The 18,070-nt window shown below is 43.6% G+C and overlaps 1 protein-coding gene across 10 annotated transcripts in view; it reads left to right on the forward strand.

The window, feature by feature from the left end:
* The window catches only part of PRIM2 (DNA primase subunit 2), a 295,884-nt gene that overhangs the window by 266,313 nt on the left and 11,501 nt on the right, over positions 1 to 18,070 (forward strand). For all 10 annotated transcript variants that reach the window (XM_038397762.2, XM_043510408.1, XM_038397754.2 and 7 more), the window contains one exon: positions 8,413 to 8,481. In XM_038397762.2, the coding sequence (XP_038253690.1) occupies positions 8,413 to 8,481 (69 nt within the window). The remainder of the gene's footprint in view (positions 1 to 8,412; positions 8,482 to 18,070) is intronic.

Genomic DNA, 18,070 nt, shown 5'->3' on the forward strand with positions numbered 1-18,070 from the left:
GGGTGGCAAAATTCATGAAAGTCAGTATGTACTGCTTTTCTCTGGGTGTCTTTTTTTGGAAAAGGACCCAGAATATCCACAGCTATTCGCTGAAATGGAACCTCAATGATGGGGAGTGGCTGGAGAGGGGCTTTGACCTGGTCTTGGGGTTTTCCCACTTTTTGGCATACCTCACAAGATTGGACGTAGGTAGAAACATCCTTGCCCATTCCCTCCCAGTGGAATGACCCTCCCCAACCGGTCCTTTGGTCCTGTTCACCCCAGGATGGCCACTAGGATGATTGTGGGCTAAGCTCAAGAGCTTGACCTGGTACTTAGTTGGAACTACCAACTGTCTCTGAGGATGCCAGTCTTCCTGGTGTCCACCAGAAAGAGTTTCCTTGTATAAGAGTCCTCTTTCTACAACAAACCTGGATCGATTAGAAGAGCTGAGAGATGGTGGGTTGCTCCGTGCCGCCGTCCAAGCTCTCTGGAGACTTTAGTCTACTTCCTGCTCAGCCTGGAACTGTTCCCTTGATGCTGGAGACATCAGTTCCTCATTGGATTGTGGACCTATGGTTGGTCCCTCTGGAAGCGATGTAGGGGATAGGGCTGTTTCCGCTGACTGTGAACCGCTCTCTGCTGGTGCACTATGTTGGGGTTCAGGCTCCGGCTGAGCCTCTTGTGTAGGGTTATCGGCTGCTGCTAGTTCAGGTTCGGTGGGGCTCTCTGGAGTTGGGGTTGCAAGTACTGGATTCAGTGCTGGCGGTGGGTCTGGTCCTGGTTGTTCCGCCGGTTCCGGTTCTGGGACTGGCTCTGTCTGGGTCTCTGGGACTGGATCCACTACTGCTGTTGCAGACATTGGCCTGGGGTCCGGGTCCATCACCTCTGACTGGGTCCTGGTAGAATTTTCCAGAACAGCACTAGGTGTGATGGCTGGTTTAGTCTGCCTGTGGGTGACCATTCCCATCCTTTTGGCTGACTTCACATGATTGGCCAAGTCTTCCCCCAACAGCATGGGGATGGGATAATCATCATAGACTGCAAAAGTCCAGGTTCCTGACCAGCCCTTGTACTGGACAGGCAACTTGGCTGTAGGCAAATTGAAAGAGTTGGACTTGAAGGGTTGAATCGTCACTTGGATCTCTGGGATGATTAAATTGGGGTCCACTAAGGAAGCATGGATAGCCGACACCTGTGCTCCGGTGTCCCTCCACGCGGTGACCTTCTTCCCGCCCACACTCACAGTTTCCCTCCACTCCAAGGGTATCTGGGAGGTATCTGGGCCTGAGGACCTCTGGGGTGATTCCGGTGCAATGAACTGTAATCTGTTGGGGTTCTTGGGGCAGTTGGCCTTCACATGTCCCAGCTCGTTACATTTAAAACATCGTCCAGCTGACGGGTCACTGGGTCGAGGTGGGTTATTGGAGAATGGTGTGGCGGGATGATAAAGTGGCTGGAGGGTTCCTTGGAGGGTAGATGGGGCCTTGGGTAGCCCCCAGTAGTAGGGTGTGATCTGAGGTTGTCCCTTCTGGTATCCGCTCCAACTGCGACCAGTTTTTTTCTTCTCTGCCACCTCCACCCATTTGGCTCCAATCTCATCCGCCTCAATTACAGTTTTGGGCTTCCCATCTAGGATGTATTTTTCTATTTCCTCAGGAACACCCTCTAAGAATTGCTCTATTTGCATTAGGAAGTGCAAATCTTCTGGAAATTTAACACTTGCTCCTGATATCCAGGCATCCCAATGTGGTAGGCATGTCGGGTAATGACACATCTGGTTTCCACCTTAGGGCTCTGAACCACCGATGGGAATGCTCGGGGGTTAGTCCCATTCTGACTCTCACCTTGGTTTTAAACAGTTCATACTGGTTCATGCGTTCCTTAGGCATTTTAGCCGCCACCTCAGCTAGGGGTCCACTTAGCTGTGGCCTCAGCTCTACCATGTATTGGTCTGTAGAGATGCTATACCCAAGGCAGGCCCTTTCGAAGTTTTCTAAGAAGTCCTCAGTATCCTCACCTGCCGTGTAGGCGGGGAACTTTCTGGGATGGGAAGTGGTACCTGGAGAAGGATTGCTAGGGTTTGTTGGTATATTCTGCTGAGCCTTTGCCTTCTCCATCTCCAGTGCATGCTTCCTCTCTCTTTCCTTCTCCTCCACATGCTTCCTCTCTTTCCTTCTCCTCCAGTTCTTTGGCCCTTGCCTCCATTCCCATCCGCATGAGTTCTATCTGTCTTTCATGTTCCTTTTGTTTTTCCTCAGCCTCAAATCTGACTAATTCCAGCTTTTGTTGAGCAGCAGAGTCTGTCATCCTAACCTCTCTGTTTTTAACTATCTTTACACCCGAGAGTTAGACAGAAAACCAAAACAAAAAAAAAACTTGGCTTGTAAAATTTTGCTGCGCTGAATATGATACCTATATTCTCTGATAGTGATTGTCAACCTACAGAGAAATCCAAAACAAAAACAAAAAACCAACACCTTTGGCTCCAGGCAAATAGACAGAAAACCCCTCTAGTTGCTCTTAGGGGGAAAAAAAAACCTTCAGGTCTGTGAAGACTTGTGAATTTCCCTGCAGGAGGTTAACTATCCTGCCTTTAGGTAGAGAAAACTCCAGCTCACAAAAGGCAATTCCCTTTTGTCTCTGCTCTGGCCCCAAAGCAGAGGAAAAAAAAACGCCTCTAACTGTTTTCAGTTTAACCTGCTTTCCAGCAGCCCAAAGGAAAAAAAAAATTTCCTTTTCAAATCTGTGCTTCTGATTCAAAAAAATCTCAAAATGATTTCAAGTTGATCCCACCGCTGTGGCACCATGTCAAGGTTCCTTCCCCTCTCTGAACTCTAGGGTACAGATGTGGGGACCTGCATGAAAACCTCCTAAGCTTACTTTTACCAGCTTAGGTTCAAACTTCCCCAAGATACAAACTATTTTATCCTTTGCCCTTGGACTTCCACTGCCATCACCAAACATCTGGATTTATGTTCTGTCCAAAGCAGTGGTGGGCAACCTGCGGCCCGTCAGGGTAATCTGCTGGTGGGCCGTGAGACAGTTAGTTTACATGGACCATCCGCAGGCACGGCCACCCAGAGCTCCCAGTGGCCGCAGTTTGCCATTCCTGTCCAATGGCAGCTGCAGGTGGCCATGCCTGCGGACGGTTGATGCAAACAAACTGTCTCGCGGCCCTTCAGCGGATTATCCTGATGGGCCGCAGGTTGTCCATCACTGGTCCAAGACCTCACTCAACCAATTAGGAGAGGCGGCTGCACACTCTGGATGTCTGGCACGCCCTGACATTCTACCTGGAGCACACCAGCTCTTTAGCGCGACAGCTGACAGGATGAAGGGTCTTCCGGTGTCCCCTCAAAAGATTTTGAATTGGATCACCCCTGCATCGGTACTTGTTACGAGCTGGTGCAGGCTGTTCTTTCACTGATAGTGAAGACTCACTCGACTTTGGCTGCCTTCCTGGCACATGTCCCTATCCAGGACACCTGCAGGCTGTGACGTGGGGAATGACCAGGGAAGAGTATAAAAATATTGCTTGGGCATGCAGGATTGAAATCAGAAAGGCCAAATCACACCTGGAGTTGCCGCTAGCAAGAGATGTTAAGAGTAACAAGAAGGGTTTCTTCAGGTATGTTAGCAACAAGAGGAAAGTCAAGGAAAGTGTGGGCCCCTTCCTGAATGAGGGAGGCAATCTGGTGACAGAGGATATGGAAAAAGCTAATGTACTCAATGCTTTTTTTGCCTCTGTCTTCACGAACAAGGTCAATTCCCAGACTACTGCACTGGGCAGTACAGCATGGGGAGGAGGCGACCAGCCCTGTGTGGAGAAGGAAGTGGTTCGGGACTATTTAGAAAAGCTGGAGGAGCACAAGTCCTTGGGGCCAGATATGCTGCATCCAAGAGTGCTAAAGGAGTTGGCGGATGTGATTGCAGAGCCACTGGCCATTATCTTTGAAAACTCATGGCGATCGGGGGAGGTCCCGGACGACTGGAAAAAGGCTAATGTAGTGCCCATCTTTAAAAAAGGGAAGAAGAAGGATCTTGGGAATTACAGGCCAGTCAGCCACACCTCAGTCCCTGAAAAAATCATGGAACAGGTCCTCAAGGAATCAATTCTGAAGCACTTAGAGGAGAGGGAAGTGATCAGGAACAGTCAGCATGGATTCACCAAGGGCAAGTCATGCCTGACTAATCTAATTGCCTTCTATGACGAGATAACTGGCTCTGTGGATGAGGGGAAAGCAATGGACGTGTTGTTCCTTGACTTTAGCAAAGCTTTTGACACGGTTTCCCACAGTATTCTTGCCAGCAAGTTAAAGAAGTATGGGCTGGATAAATGGATTATAAGGTGGATTGAAAGTTGACTAGATTGTCGGGCTCAACGGGTGGTGATCAATGGCTCCATGTCTAGTTGGCAGCCGGTGTCAAGTGGAGTGCCCCAAGGGTCGGTCCTGGGGCCGGTTTTGTTCAATATCTTCATAAATGATCTAGAGGATGGTGTGGATTGAACTCTCAGCAAGTTTGAAGATGATACTAAACTGGGAGGAGAGGTAGATACGCTGGAGGGTAGGGATAGGATACAGAGGGCCCTAGACAAATTAGAGGATTGGGCCAAAAGAAATATGATGAGGTTCAACAAGGACAAGTGTAGAGTCCTGCACTTAGGACGGAAGAATCACATGCACCGCTACAGACTAGGGACCGAATGGCTAGGCAGCAGTTCTGCAGAAAAGGACCTAGGGGTATTAGTGGACGAGAAGCTGGATTTGAGTCAACAGTGTGCCCTTGTTGCGAAGAAGGCCAATAGCATTTTGGGCTGTATAAGTAGGGGCATTGCCAGCAGATGGATGGACGTGATCGTTCCCCTCTAATCGACATTTGTGAGGCCTCATCTGGAGTACTGTGTCCAGTTTTGGGCCCCACACTACAAGAAGGATGTGGAAAAATTGGAAAGCGTCCAGTGGAGAGCAACAAAAATGATTAGGGGACTGGAACACATGACTTGTGGGGAGAGGCTGAGGGAACTGGGATTGTTTAGTCTGCGGAAGAGAAGAATGAGGGGGGATTTGATAGCTGCTTTCAATGACCTGAAAGGGGGTTCCAAAGAGGATCGATCTAGACTGTTCTCAGTAGTAGCAGATGACAGAACGAGGAGTAATGGTCTTAAGTTGCAGTAGGGGAGGTTTAGGTTGGATATTAGGAAAAACTTTTTCACTAGGAGGGTGGTGAAACACTGGAATGCATTACCTAGGGAGGTGGTGGAATCTCCTTCCTTATAAGTTTTTAAGGTCAGGCTTGACAAAGCCCTGGCTGGGATGATTTATTTGGAGATTGGTCCTGCTTTCAGCCAGGGGGTTGGACTCTATGACCTCCTGAGGTCCCTTCCAACCCTGATATTCTATGATTCTATGATTCAGTACACACATTCATGACACATTACGCCATCACCTAGTAAGCCAGAGATGATGCTGGGTTTGGCAGAGCTGCGTTGCAATAAACACATCCATGAACGCCTACCCGCCTCCTGTGGTACTGCTTGGGAGTCACCTACAATGGAATGTATGTGAGCAAGCACTTGAAGAAGAAAAGTCAGTTACCTTTTCCATAACTGGTGGTCTTTGAGATGTGTTGCTCATGTCCATTCCATGACCCTCCCTCCTTCCCCACTGTCAGAGTTTCTGGCAAGAACGAACTGAGGGTTCGGGGAGCCGGCAGCGCCCCTTATATCAGTGCATACACACACCACTCCAGAGGGCACCAGAGCCAGTCCCCTACAAATACCACTGAGGGAAAAACTTCCAGTACTGGTACATGTGGTGAGTACACACACACCTACAATGGAATGGACATGAGCAACACATCTTGAAGAACACCAGTTATGAAAAGGTAACTGTCTTTTTCTGAGATGAACAGATTAGATTTAGATATTGCTTCTTTACCAATTACTTCATTACAGATTAAAAAGCATAAGGGAAAAATTCAGCTAAATACATTTATTTACATGTCTACCAAAATTATGAGCTAAATAGATACAGCACAAAGCATTAAAATAAGTGCTAACCCATGGTTTTCAAGAGTAATTACCAAAATATATTTAAGAAATAACACTTGAATAATAGCTAAATGTTTGTAAATGTAAATACTACTAAACTTTCCGTCATTACATGAATACTTATTTCTTTACATAGATTTCAGTGCTAGGAGATATTCTTAACAAGCCTTTGTTCTTTAGGAGCTACTAGATTTCTCCGTCTATATCCTATCATAATCAGCACTTGAAGCTGTTAACTTCCCAATTCTTAGGTTATAACAACTCAGAGCAGATTTCAGCCCAAGTGTGGCTTTAGAGGTGGTGTAATCTAGTGGATGAATCACTGGTCTGAAACTCAGAAACCCACCTTCAGTTCCAGGGTCTGCCACTGGCTGACCAGCTGTGTGGCCTTCAGTGGGTCACTTTACTTCTGTATCTCAGTTTTCTCATCTGTAAAATGAAGATAATGATACTGACCTCCTTTGTTAAAGCTCTTGAGTTCTAAGGATGAAACTCAGTATATAAGAACCTTACATGATTATTAATACAAATATTTACCTGTTGAGAACCCCCACTAAAATATCCATTTTATCCTTTCCATCCTTGGTTGTCATGAAGAGGATATTTTGTCATCCAAATATTCTACCTTCTAGAGCACAGATTGTATGTTCAAACAAAATAACCCAAAGACCCTCTCAACCTAATTAAATAAAGCCTCTACAGATTTTAGGGCGAGGTTTTATGTTCATCGTAACTTTTAATGACTAACACTAAATATACCATGGGTACTTTTGACTCCCTTAAGTTTCCAGTTCAGAGGTACCGGCAGAATTTTTTGGATGCTGTTTTTAATTTTAAAATGAGGTATGGATACTAATATAATGGTTAACCATGATATCCTTTTACTTTCATTTTATAGAAATAATAGGGAAAAATAAGATAAATTGTATTTGAACTATTTTGGACAATGTTTCTTCGTTTTTCACTTTTTAAAAATGTATTTATTTATTTCATTTATTTAGAATCTGTTTCCTGCAAGACTAATTCAAAAAGTGGACAGGTTGGATACATACACAGTCCCTGATTTCAGGCCCTGTTGGTTAACTAGCTTGGGCCTTGGTCTTTTTACACTGGATTTAGAAGAAAGTGACAGGAAGATTAGAAATTTAATCAGTTGGGCTGTAACAGAGAAACAATGCAATTATGCACTTGGCAGTGTGTAGTGATTTGATCTATTCTGCAAATGCAATTTATTTGTACATCGGTCAATAACTATAACGCAGCTTCCAATAATGAGGGCAGCAGGGATTGAAGCCTGAATTTACTGCAGTGACATAGAAAGGTTAACTGTTGAAAAAAGGGCTAGAAATTAACATTTTTTTCAAGAATTCTTTTTCCCTCAACTGAGGTTATCTCTTAATTCCAGCAGCTTTCTCTGTTTGATAAGCAGAGAGTACACTTTTGATTATTTAAGGGAAGGAGATGGTTATGCAGCTTTAAAAATTTCAACTGATATTGCATTCTGCTGATAAGAATGCAGCACAGAAGAGATTACATGAGGTAGAACTGGGAAGCAAATTGTATTTACAAAAGATAGGATGATGTCCCTAATAGGTGTTCAAAACAGACTCTTCACTCACATATTCTGCTGAGCTTTACTAGAAATAACTTAATTTCAAAAAGGGACAAATATGATTGAAGATGAAAGCATTTCCCTCTTACAAATACTTTTCTAAAGGTTTTACATTCAATTTTCTTGATGGGAGCACAGCAGTATTTTATGTTGCATCTATATGAAGTGGTAATGTGGAAAATAAAAATATAAAAAGCATACTTGATTACCTCATGCTTCAACCACTTGAATTATTAGATCTATATATGCAATTATGTCAGAGATGTTACAATATGATATTCTGATAATAACAGTCAGATATATAATACGAGGATATATTTTCATCTTATTCCTGCTTTTAAATGTACTGAAATCACCAGAACATCTTTCTATCTGTGATTGTTTTGTTTTTAATGCTACCAATGTATATTTAAGCAAGCCGGGTATGATGGAACACAGCCAGAGTTATTACAAAAAGAAAAGGAGTACTTGTGGCACCTTAGAGACTAACAAACTTATTTGAGCATAAGCTTTCGTGAGCTACAGCTCACATCTCTAAGGTGCCACAAGTACTCCTTTTCTTTTTGCGAATACAGACTAACACGGCTTCTACTCTGAAAAGAGTTATTACAGTACACAGGTGACGGGTGTCATGTGCAGTGTACTTTCTTGCATTATATGCCTATCTGTTGTGAGGTATCTTATAAAGGTCAATGATAAAACATCAGTGTAAAATTCTTCAGTTCTGAATGAATGCTACTTCTAATTACTCTCCTTTTTTCTACAGGTTTTGGAGTTAGTGAAAGGTATGCATTACCAGCTGGCCTGTCAGAAATACTTCCAGTTGACACATGATGTAAGTACATATTTAATTTTTATTGTACAATAAGCAGCAACCTTTGTCTCTAGAAACTCCAGAGGTTCTCTATAGTTATCACATCCATCATTGGTTGTCAAATTTTGTTAATTTTAATGAGTTAATTAGTATAAGCCTTTTTGCTATGTATTTTAGCATGATTTTTGTATAAAATATTTTATACACATACATATCACTTCTGTAATGTAGATACATAAAAATAGAAAAGAGTGATAAGATGTAGCAAAACAAAATGTTTGTTTCTGAAAAGTCAGTCAGTCAATTTTTTAACATTATCACAAGCACTAAAGTTGTCAATTCTCTTTTTTTAAAAGAAAAAAAGCCTAATGAAATTTGTAGCGGCTGCAACTAAAACTCTAACCACCAGTGAAAACTCTTTTTAGCCTTTTTTTTTTAAAAAACATATTTCATCACGTATAAACAGTTAAACTTCAGAGGGGTAGCCATGCACATCCGACGAAGTGGGTATTCACCCACGAAAGCTCATGCTCTAATACGTCTGTTAGTCTATAAGGTGCCACAGGACACTCTGCTGCTTAAACATAGTTGGTATCTTTAATTTATAGTGACTAATCATTTGACGACTTCCTACCTAATTTTCTTTTCAGCTTGGTGACGTTTTAATTATTTTTTTAATTGTGGTTAGTTTTTGACTTAAGACAAATTGAAAACATTCACTATGAGAGAATTTTCTCTTTTCTTAGTTCATCTATAATTACTGAATTTTATTATAAAGAATATGAAAAAAAAGTTAAAAACTGGAAACTTATCTATTTTATGAGCTTATAAGGAACTAATCACTGTAGTACCTTAGCACCTCATAGTCTTTTAATGTATTTGTATTATGAGGTATGGTCATACTATTCTTCTCCATTTTACATATGGGGAACTGAGGCACAGAGAGGCTAAGTGGTAGAACAGGGCCTTAAACCCAGGTATCAGATCCTAGGATAGTGCCCATTCTTCCTCTCTAGGATAAAGATGTCATTCAAATACAGTAAAAGCTTTCTTATCCAGCATGTCGAAGGAATGGGGAGTGCCAGTAAGTAAAAATTCCTGTTTACTAAGAGGGAGGGAGTTTGGGTATGGGAGGGGGCTCAAATCTAGGGGTTGCGGTGCAGGAAGGGGAATGGGCTCCGGGAGGCAGTTTGGGTGCAGGAGGGGCCTCGGGGCAGGGTGCTGGGGCACAGGAGGGGGTGAGGACTGCCAGATTCGGGCGGCACTCAACTCGCATGGCTCCATGCAAGCGGCGAAATGTCCCTTCTGCTCCTTGGCGGAGTGTGACTAGGTGGCTCTGCACGCTGCCTCCACCCTGCCACACCCTGAGTGCTGGCTCCGCAGCTCCCAAGAAGACAGTTGTACCATTAGATGATGAAGGGTGCAGTAGCCCATCTCTTACACATTGGAACAGTGAAACCCATTTTGTGGCAAGACCGATATTTTGGAAAGGCCACAAGATTATTTGTGGTACAAAGAGAAGCAATGGTATGCAGCCCTTTTTAGATCTTAAATCCATATGGAGATCAGTATTCCAAGTGGAAATATTGAAACCCATCATTACTGCAATATTTTTCCAAAACTTCAGAATATGAAAGTAAACTTCTTGACTTGTAACGTCTACACGGATATTCACAAATTTCATATCAAAGCTCTGTTCAAGGGGAAAGGATACTTATCTTCTCTTATCTGATGACATTCTCATCTGGTTACAGAGGACCCAGCAGCCATTACTACAAGCATTCAGAAACATGGGTTTGACTGAAAAATTGAAGGATCAATTGCAGCCCTCACAAAACTCCAGCATCTAAGTTATCATCTAAGGCCATCTCTATTTCAGAAGGGAGATACAAGAAAATAGTGTCTGATTTGCTAAGTATTAGCATCTCTCTGACTTAGTGTATGGGCTAGTGTGTCTCATGTGGATACCTAGTACAATTTGTGCATAGCTTCCAGCCAATAATTGTGGCAAATCAGCATATAAAGATCTTGGCCCAGATTTAGTACTAGCATCTCTTGTTGAACTCATTCTTAATATTATTTAACAGTTACCTAATGTCAGGTCCAAAGAAGCTAATCATCAGTACCAATATTGGACCCCATGTAGGGGAAAAATATCTGTATTCCTATATGAGTTTGGGGAAGACACCGTGTATAAGCTGTCTCATGCTGATCACTACTCTAGGAGATGATTCTTCAGTAACTTGGCATACATATAACCGCTAAAAAGGCAGAAAATCTTCAGCACTGCTTAGAGAAGTTGCCATATTTGTGTTTTGGGAAAAAGCTATTGCTCGGTTCTACACCAAGAATTAAACTCGGGGTTGGCTGGCTCAGCAAGATACACACAGACCCAAGTGAATGCAGATGAGATGAGCTAATCTTTCAGTGCATCATACACCAGATTGGAACCATGTTGTTGAACCTATTTGCATCCAAGTCCAGTTGGAAAACAGAAGAGAAACAAAGTGATAGACACATTCAAAAGTGGAACTGTGGTCTGCTTATCTTAGGAGTAGTCTAAAAGGCTTCCTTTATGCCTTTCTGCCCTCAGTCACAGAGAGTAAAGCTTGTGAAGTAACAGGCTACAGCAGTGGTTCTCAAAGCTGGTCCGCTGCTTGTTCAGGGAAAGCCCCTCGTGGGCTGGACCGGTTTGTTTACCTGCTGCGTCCCCAGGTTCGGCTGATCGCGGCTCCCACTGGCCACAGTTCGCCACTCCAGGCCAAAGAGGGCTGTGGGAAGGGCGGCCAGCACGTCCCTTGGCCAATGCCGCTTCCCGCAGCCCCCATTGGCCTGGAGCGGTGAACCGCGGCCAGTGGGAGCCGCAATCGGCTGAACCTGCGGACGTGGCAGATAAACAAACCGGCCCGGCCCTCCAGGGGCTTTCCCTGAACAAGCGGCGGACTGGCTTTGAGAACCACTGGGCTACAGTGATTGTAATCACCTTCTCGTTAACCATTTCGGGTTTTGTTTCTCAGATCCGATTTAACTGGAACCTCTTCTCCCAATATACATACATGCTTTCATTACGTCAGCTGGGAAGCTAAGAGGAGGGAACTATGGTCACTCATTCTACAAAGGTGATAAACACCCTCCTGGCAACTCGGAAGAAATTCACAAATGATATCTACATATTACTTGAGGTTTAGATATTGGTATTACAAGGGACACATCAGGGCAAAATCAGCTGAAGGAAAGGACACTCTACTGTTTTTACAAGATGACACTCACCATGAGTCTCAAAGCCAACACTACTTGGAAAGGCAAGTTAGCAACTTGACACATATTGCACTCAAAGAAACCCATAAGAATCTCTTTACTGTCACATAATAGATTACTGAGGATCACCAGTCAATCTGTCCTCTGGCAATATGCAGATTCTTGTCATGATCAAGTCTTAATAAAACCACCATTCAGCTTCACAATTGGTAGGTCTGTTTCTCTTTTCATTGAAAGTATTTTGCTGTGTCACCACCCCTTGTCCAAGAAGGTTTTGGAAGTTGACCTGTTTTCAGTGAAACAGCCTTCTACCAAATGCTGAATGAGCAGGCGGCAAATATGTTAATTCTTTAATGTTTTGAGAAAGTGTTCATGGAAATTCTTGTAATAGTCTCATGGCTTCAGTTATATGTTCTATCAAACATGGTAGATCTGTAAACTAACCAGCCTTTGATCTCCAAGGTAGATCTTCTCAGGTAGAATTCCTCTCCTCACATTACCCATGAAAAGAGCAGCAACTTCTATGGGCGGAGAGAACCATTTCATGAGGCTGTCCATAAGACTACTCCAGGGCTTTCCATCAACACTGTCTCATATACTATACAATCAACATCTTCACTCCTGCTAATGCAGCATTTGCTAGAAGGATGTTACAGAACAGGGTACATCACTATCCCATAAGTTCCTTTTCAATTCTACATGGATAAATAGAATAAACCCTGAACCCTCCCTCCCTCACTAGGGATGATTTACTGCTTTCTACATTCCTCTGTAAAGACTGTCTGACATAGAGGAGACTGAGAAAAGGAAATTGTCTTATCTGTGAATTTTCATTCAAGGACCCTCTGACAGAGAGTCTGACTCTCCTTTGGAGTATTGCATTATGTCCAGGGTTTTTTCCCCACCTTGCTATCACCCATTTAGTAAGTAGTTTAAAAAGGAAGAAGGTGTTCTTCCAGGAAGTTCCAAAATTTTATGTTAAGGCTCTGCTGCAGATGGTTTGAGTTAATAAGCACTTTTAAAACTTTTACATAGTATTTTTCAGCTTTGGAAACTATCCTCCTTTGAAGAGTGTCCTTTTGGGTGCTCCATTTCAGGTGTGTGTGCATCCCCATATGCCTTTGATCAGAGATTTTCATTAGCAGTGTCCATTCAGCCCTCACATGCCCTAAACATCCTCGTGCCCTGCACTGTGGCTATATCAGGCTGCATGGGCAAACTGCCCTCAGTTCCTTCTCAATTGTATCAGCCTGAGACAGAAGTTTCATGTGTCCACCTTGAGCATGCCTCAACTAGATAGCTTTTGCTTAGTTTCTGTTTTAGCTTAGTTTAGGTGTTTGGGTTTTTTTAGTCAGTTAGTTGGTTTAGTTATACTTTGGAGGATTGTTTTTACGTTTTCCTCCCTCAAGGGAGGCCATCCTCTCTAGGAAAGCAATGTCCAGTTCACATGGTTTTAAGTGCTACATCACTTGCTGAGAGGCTATCCCAAACAGCGATGGTCCCTCTAAGTGTGTTCACTAACTAGGAGAGTTGCATCTCCCACGGAAGTTTAACCCTTAAATCCAGGGCAAGAAAAAACTGAGAAAACAAGCTGCAGCTACTGATGATGGAGAGGCTCTCTTTGGCCCACTTCAGAGGCAAGTCAGGAGAAACCCCCATGTACAATGGTCTCTAGTTGTATCTAGCACTCCTTTGACTTCAGCTCAGCACTCCCCTAGAAAGAGAGAGGCTCTAGAGACCTACTCTAAAAGTCCCAAGAAGTGCAGCTCTGACTCCTCTCATAGAAATCCACTTTGAAAAGACCTTGCTCTCCAAGTAGGTCAATGGCCTTGGAAGCTTTGACCTCAAGGCTCATTACTGTAGAGGCTAAGGGCTCCTCCGGTACTGGCGGGGATGGGAAAGCCCATAGCTCTAAGAAAAAGCATGGCTCCACAAAGACTTCAGTACCCTCTGGAAGAGATGAATAGAACAAACACAGAAGAACAGCACCATTGGACACAGCTCCTCTTCTGGTACTTCCCCTAATGAGCTCTTCAGTACCACATAAGACTAAGCCTCTTTCTATGTCAGCATCTACTTTGGAAAGCTCAAAATCTTCAGTACTCTCCAGTAGGAACAAGCAGACTGTCCCATCAGTACCACAGCTTTACTCAGTGCTGCAAGACTTTAGGAACCTGAAGGATTAATCTGTGACTGTTGAACCAAAGTCTCCACTACTTGCAAATACCGAATGCCTCTTGGCACCAAGAACCACTTGGTTTCCAGATCCCTGCACATCTCTGGTACCACCTGATTCACCCTTTTGCCTGGAGTTCCTCCATTAGAGGAGGAAGAGAATGATGGATATCTGTCCAGGGTTCTCTGACTTATCCATACAAGAAACCTTTTCCCTGAAGAGACAGGGAGGACTTCAGAGGAACATGTTATGCTTGGATACCTCACCCTCCTCCATATGGTTCTCAGTGTCCATATTGGGATTCCTGGACAATACTGTTGGTAACTGCAATGACAGATGTACCCCTGTTGGTGTCAGTGGCGTACCTCAGTCCTCATACTGTAGGGGGCAAATGATCACCTCAAGAAACTAGTCTCCACAACAACCTATTGGAGCTGAGGGCAGTCAGAAAAGCCGGCCTCCATTTTCTGCCTCTCATCAAGGACAAGTCTATCAGAGTAATGACAGACAATGTTATTTGCATGTTTTATATTAATCATCAGGGAGACGAGATCCCTCTTTGTGTGTCAAAGCAATAAAGTTATGAAACTGGTGCATAAAAATCACATATGGATTTCAGCAATTTGTCTTCCTGGCATGCAAAATGTCACAACTAATACTCTCAGAAGGTATTTTTCTCAAGGCTATGAATGGAAGTTGAACTCCCAGATTCTCGATGGCATAGTTCAGATTTGGGGCTTTCCAGAAGTGGACTGCTTCAGCACAGCCACAAACAAAAAGTATAATCTGTTATGTTCAAGAGGGGATCTAGGTTACAATTAGTTGGGGGATGCCTTCCTCCTACCTTGGATGAAGAAGCTGTTCTACGCATTTCCCCCAGCACCTCTCATACTCAGGATGGTGAACAAAATCAGACAGGACAAGATTAGGATTATCCTAATAGTCCCAAAGTGGTTGAGACAAGCATGGTTTCCTTATCTGTTTCACTTGTCTTTCTCTGTCTAGAAATATATCTTCCCATCACTAATCAACTTCTCTCCCAGGATGGTGGTCCATTGATGCATCCCAATCTAGGAATGCTCTGTGTTGAGGCATGGCTCTTTGATGGTTCATGGGATTAGTGTCAGTCTGTTCTGCAGAAGTACAACAGATATTACTAAGTAGCTGGAAAGATTCTACTGGAAATACCTTCAGAAGTGGAGAAGGTTTGGTCACTGGTGTGAACTCCAGGAAATTTTTCTTGAATCTTCCTTGCTTTCATGTGTTCTAGATTACCTGTTGCAATTAAACAAAACAGGATTGTCAAACAGTTCCCTCAAGGTTCATTTGGTTGCTATAAGAGCCTCTCATTCCACAATTCCACAATTGAGGGTTTGCTCATCCTACAACTATAAGTTTCATTAAAGGTCGAGGGGACCTTTTCCTGCATGTGAAAGACCCTACTCCAGTTTGAGATTTCAGTTTAGTTCTCAAATGTTTCATGAAACCTCCTTTTGAACCAATGGCGACATGCTCATTACTGAACTTGTCTATGGACACAGCCTTCTTGGTAGCCATTACATCTTCCTGAAGAGTCAGAGAAAGTGAGGCCTTAATGGCAGACCCTCTTCACAGTATTCTACAAGGACTGGGTTTCCTAACATCCACAACTCAAGTTCCTACCTAAGATGTGATCTGAGTTGAATCTGAATCAGATTATTTATTTACCTGTTTTCTTTCTGAAACCACATAATTCTAACCTGGAGACTTCTTTCCATCCTCTAGAGGCCAGAAGTCCTGGATAGAACTAAAGCATTTCAAAAGCCTCCTGGACTGTTTGTTTTGACTGTACACAGATTTAAGGGATCTGCTTTTTCTACACGACTGTTAATTACTGGAAGTCTTATTGTATGCTATAGTGCTGTCCACATCAGTGGCTTTACTTAAAAATGTCCCAGCATCTGAGATCTACACAGCCACTACATGGTCCTCAGTACTTACCTTCTCCAGGCACTGTGCCCTAGTCAGTGCTTCTTGATCTGATGTGGCAATTAGCAGTGCAGTTCTTTCTTCACTTCAGGACTTGATTCTGAAGCTTCCTCTTCCCTACAGGGATACTGCTCGGGAGTCACCAGAAGTGGATCACCTATAAGGATACTACTCAAAGATGAGAGAGTTATTCACCTTGTACAATAATTAATTGTAGTTGTTCTAAATATGTGTCCTTAGTGTGCTCCACTACCCACCTGCTTCCTCTCTGCTTTGGGGTTTCCTTGTGGAATTCAGAAGTGGAGAAGGAACTGAGGTCAGTTCACTCATGCAGCCTGATATAGCCTAGGTGTGGGGTGCAAGGATGTTTAGGGTGCATGCACAGGTCAAACAGATACTACTAATGAAAATCTCCAGTTGCAGGTGTATGGGCCATATGCATACCTGAAGTGGAGCATCCATAGGGGGATGCATCTCGAGGGACTAGTTATTGCACAGAATGAGTAATATCTTTTTCTGGAGAGTTCTTCCTGAGAGGCGGTCCTAATCCAGAGCAAAGATCTAGTCTACCCCTAATGTCATGCAGATGAGGAACGCCTGTGACATTTCCCAGGGATACTCAGGGTTGTGAGGCACCTTGCTGTTACCTGCTGTTAACATAAGGAAACATTTCTGTGCCTGCCCAGAGTCTGCTCCCTGACATCACCAGCCACAGGCAACACAAGGACTCCCCTCTCAGCCTATGCAGGCTCTGCCGTCCCTCTACAAGTAAGCAATAGGCACACTCCAATAGGAACCACAGCACTTTGAAGTTCCAGCCCCTGTTCCACTAGACACTCCCTGTAACCAGGTTTCAGAGTAGCAGCTGTGTTAGTCTGTATCCGCAAAAAGAAAAGGAGGACTTGTGGCACCTTAGAGACTAACAAATTTATTTGAGCATAAGCTTTCGTGAGCTACAGGTCACTTATCGGATGCATTTAGTGGAAAATACAGTGGGGAGATTTATATACACAGAGAACATGAAATTATGGGTGTTACTATACACACTGTAACAAGAGTGATCAGGTAAGGTGAGCTATTACCAGCAGGAGAGCGGGGGGAAAAAACCTTTTGTAGTGATAATCAAGGTGGGCCATTTCCAGCAGTTGACAAGAACGTCTGAGGAACAGGGGGTGGGAATAAACATGGGGAAATAGTTTTACTTTGCGTAATGACACATCCACTCCCAGTCTTTATTCAAGCCTAAGTTAATTGTATCCAGTTTGCAAATTAATTCCAATTGAGCAGTCTCTCGTTGGAGTCTGTTTTTGAAGCTTTTTTGTTGAAGAATTGCCACTTTTAGGTCTGTAATCGAGTGACCAAAGAGATTGAAGTGTTCTCCGACTGGTTTTTAAATGTTATAATTCTTGACATCTGATTTGTGTCCATTTATTCTTTTACATAGAGACTGTCCAGTTTGGCCAATGTACATGGCAGAGGGGCATTGCTGGCACATGATGGCATAGATCACATTGGTAGATGTGCAGGTGAACGAGCCTCTGATAGTGTGGCTGATGTGATTAGGCCCTATGATGGTGTCCCCTGAATAGCTATGTGGACACAGTTGGCAACAGGCTTTGTTGCAAGGATAGGTTCCTGGGTTAGTGGTTCTGTTGTATGGTGTGTGGTTGCTGGTGAGTATTTGCTTCAGGTTGAGGGGCTGTGTGTAAGCAAGGACTGACCTGTCTCCCAAGATCTGTGAGAGTGATGGGTTGTTCTTCAGGACAGGTTGTAGATCCTTGATGATGCATTGGAGAGGTTTTAGTTGGGGGCTGAAGGTGATGGCTAATGGCGTTCTGTTATTTTCTTTGTTGGGCTTGTCCTGTAGTAGGTGACTTCTGGGTACTCTTCTGGCTCAGTCAGTCTGTTTCTTCACTTCAGCAGGTGGGTATTATAGTTGTAAGAAAGCATGATAGAGAGCTTGTAGATGTTTGTCTCTGTCTGAGAGGTTGGAGCTAATGCGGTTGTATCGTAGAGCTTGCTTGTAGACAATGGATCGTGTGGTGTTGTCTGGATGAAAGCTGGAGGTATGTAGGTAGGAATAGTAGGTTTCCGATATAGGGTGGTGTTTATGTGACCATTGCTTATTAGCACCATAGTGTCCAGGAAGTGGATCTCTTGTGTGGACTGGTCCAGGTTGAGGTTGATGGTGGGATGGAAATTGTTGAA

This window comes from Dermochelys coriacea, chromosome 3 (genome assembly GCF_009764565.3).
Source record: "Dermochelys coriacea isolate rDerCor1 chromosome 3, rDerCor1.pri.v4, whole genome shotgun sequence".
NCBI lineage: Eukaryota > Metazoa > Chordata > Testudines > Dermochelyidae > Dermochelys > Dermochelys coriacea.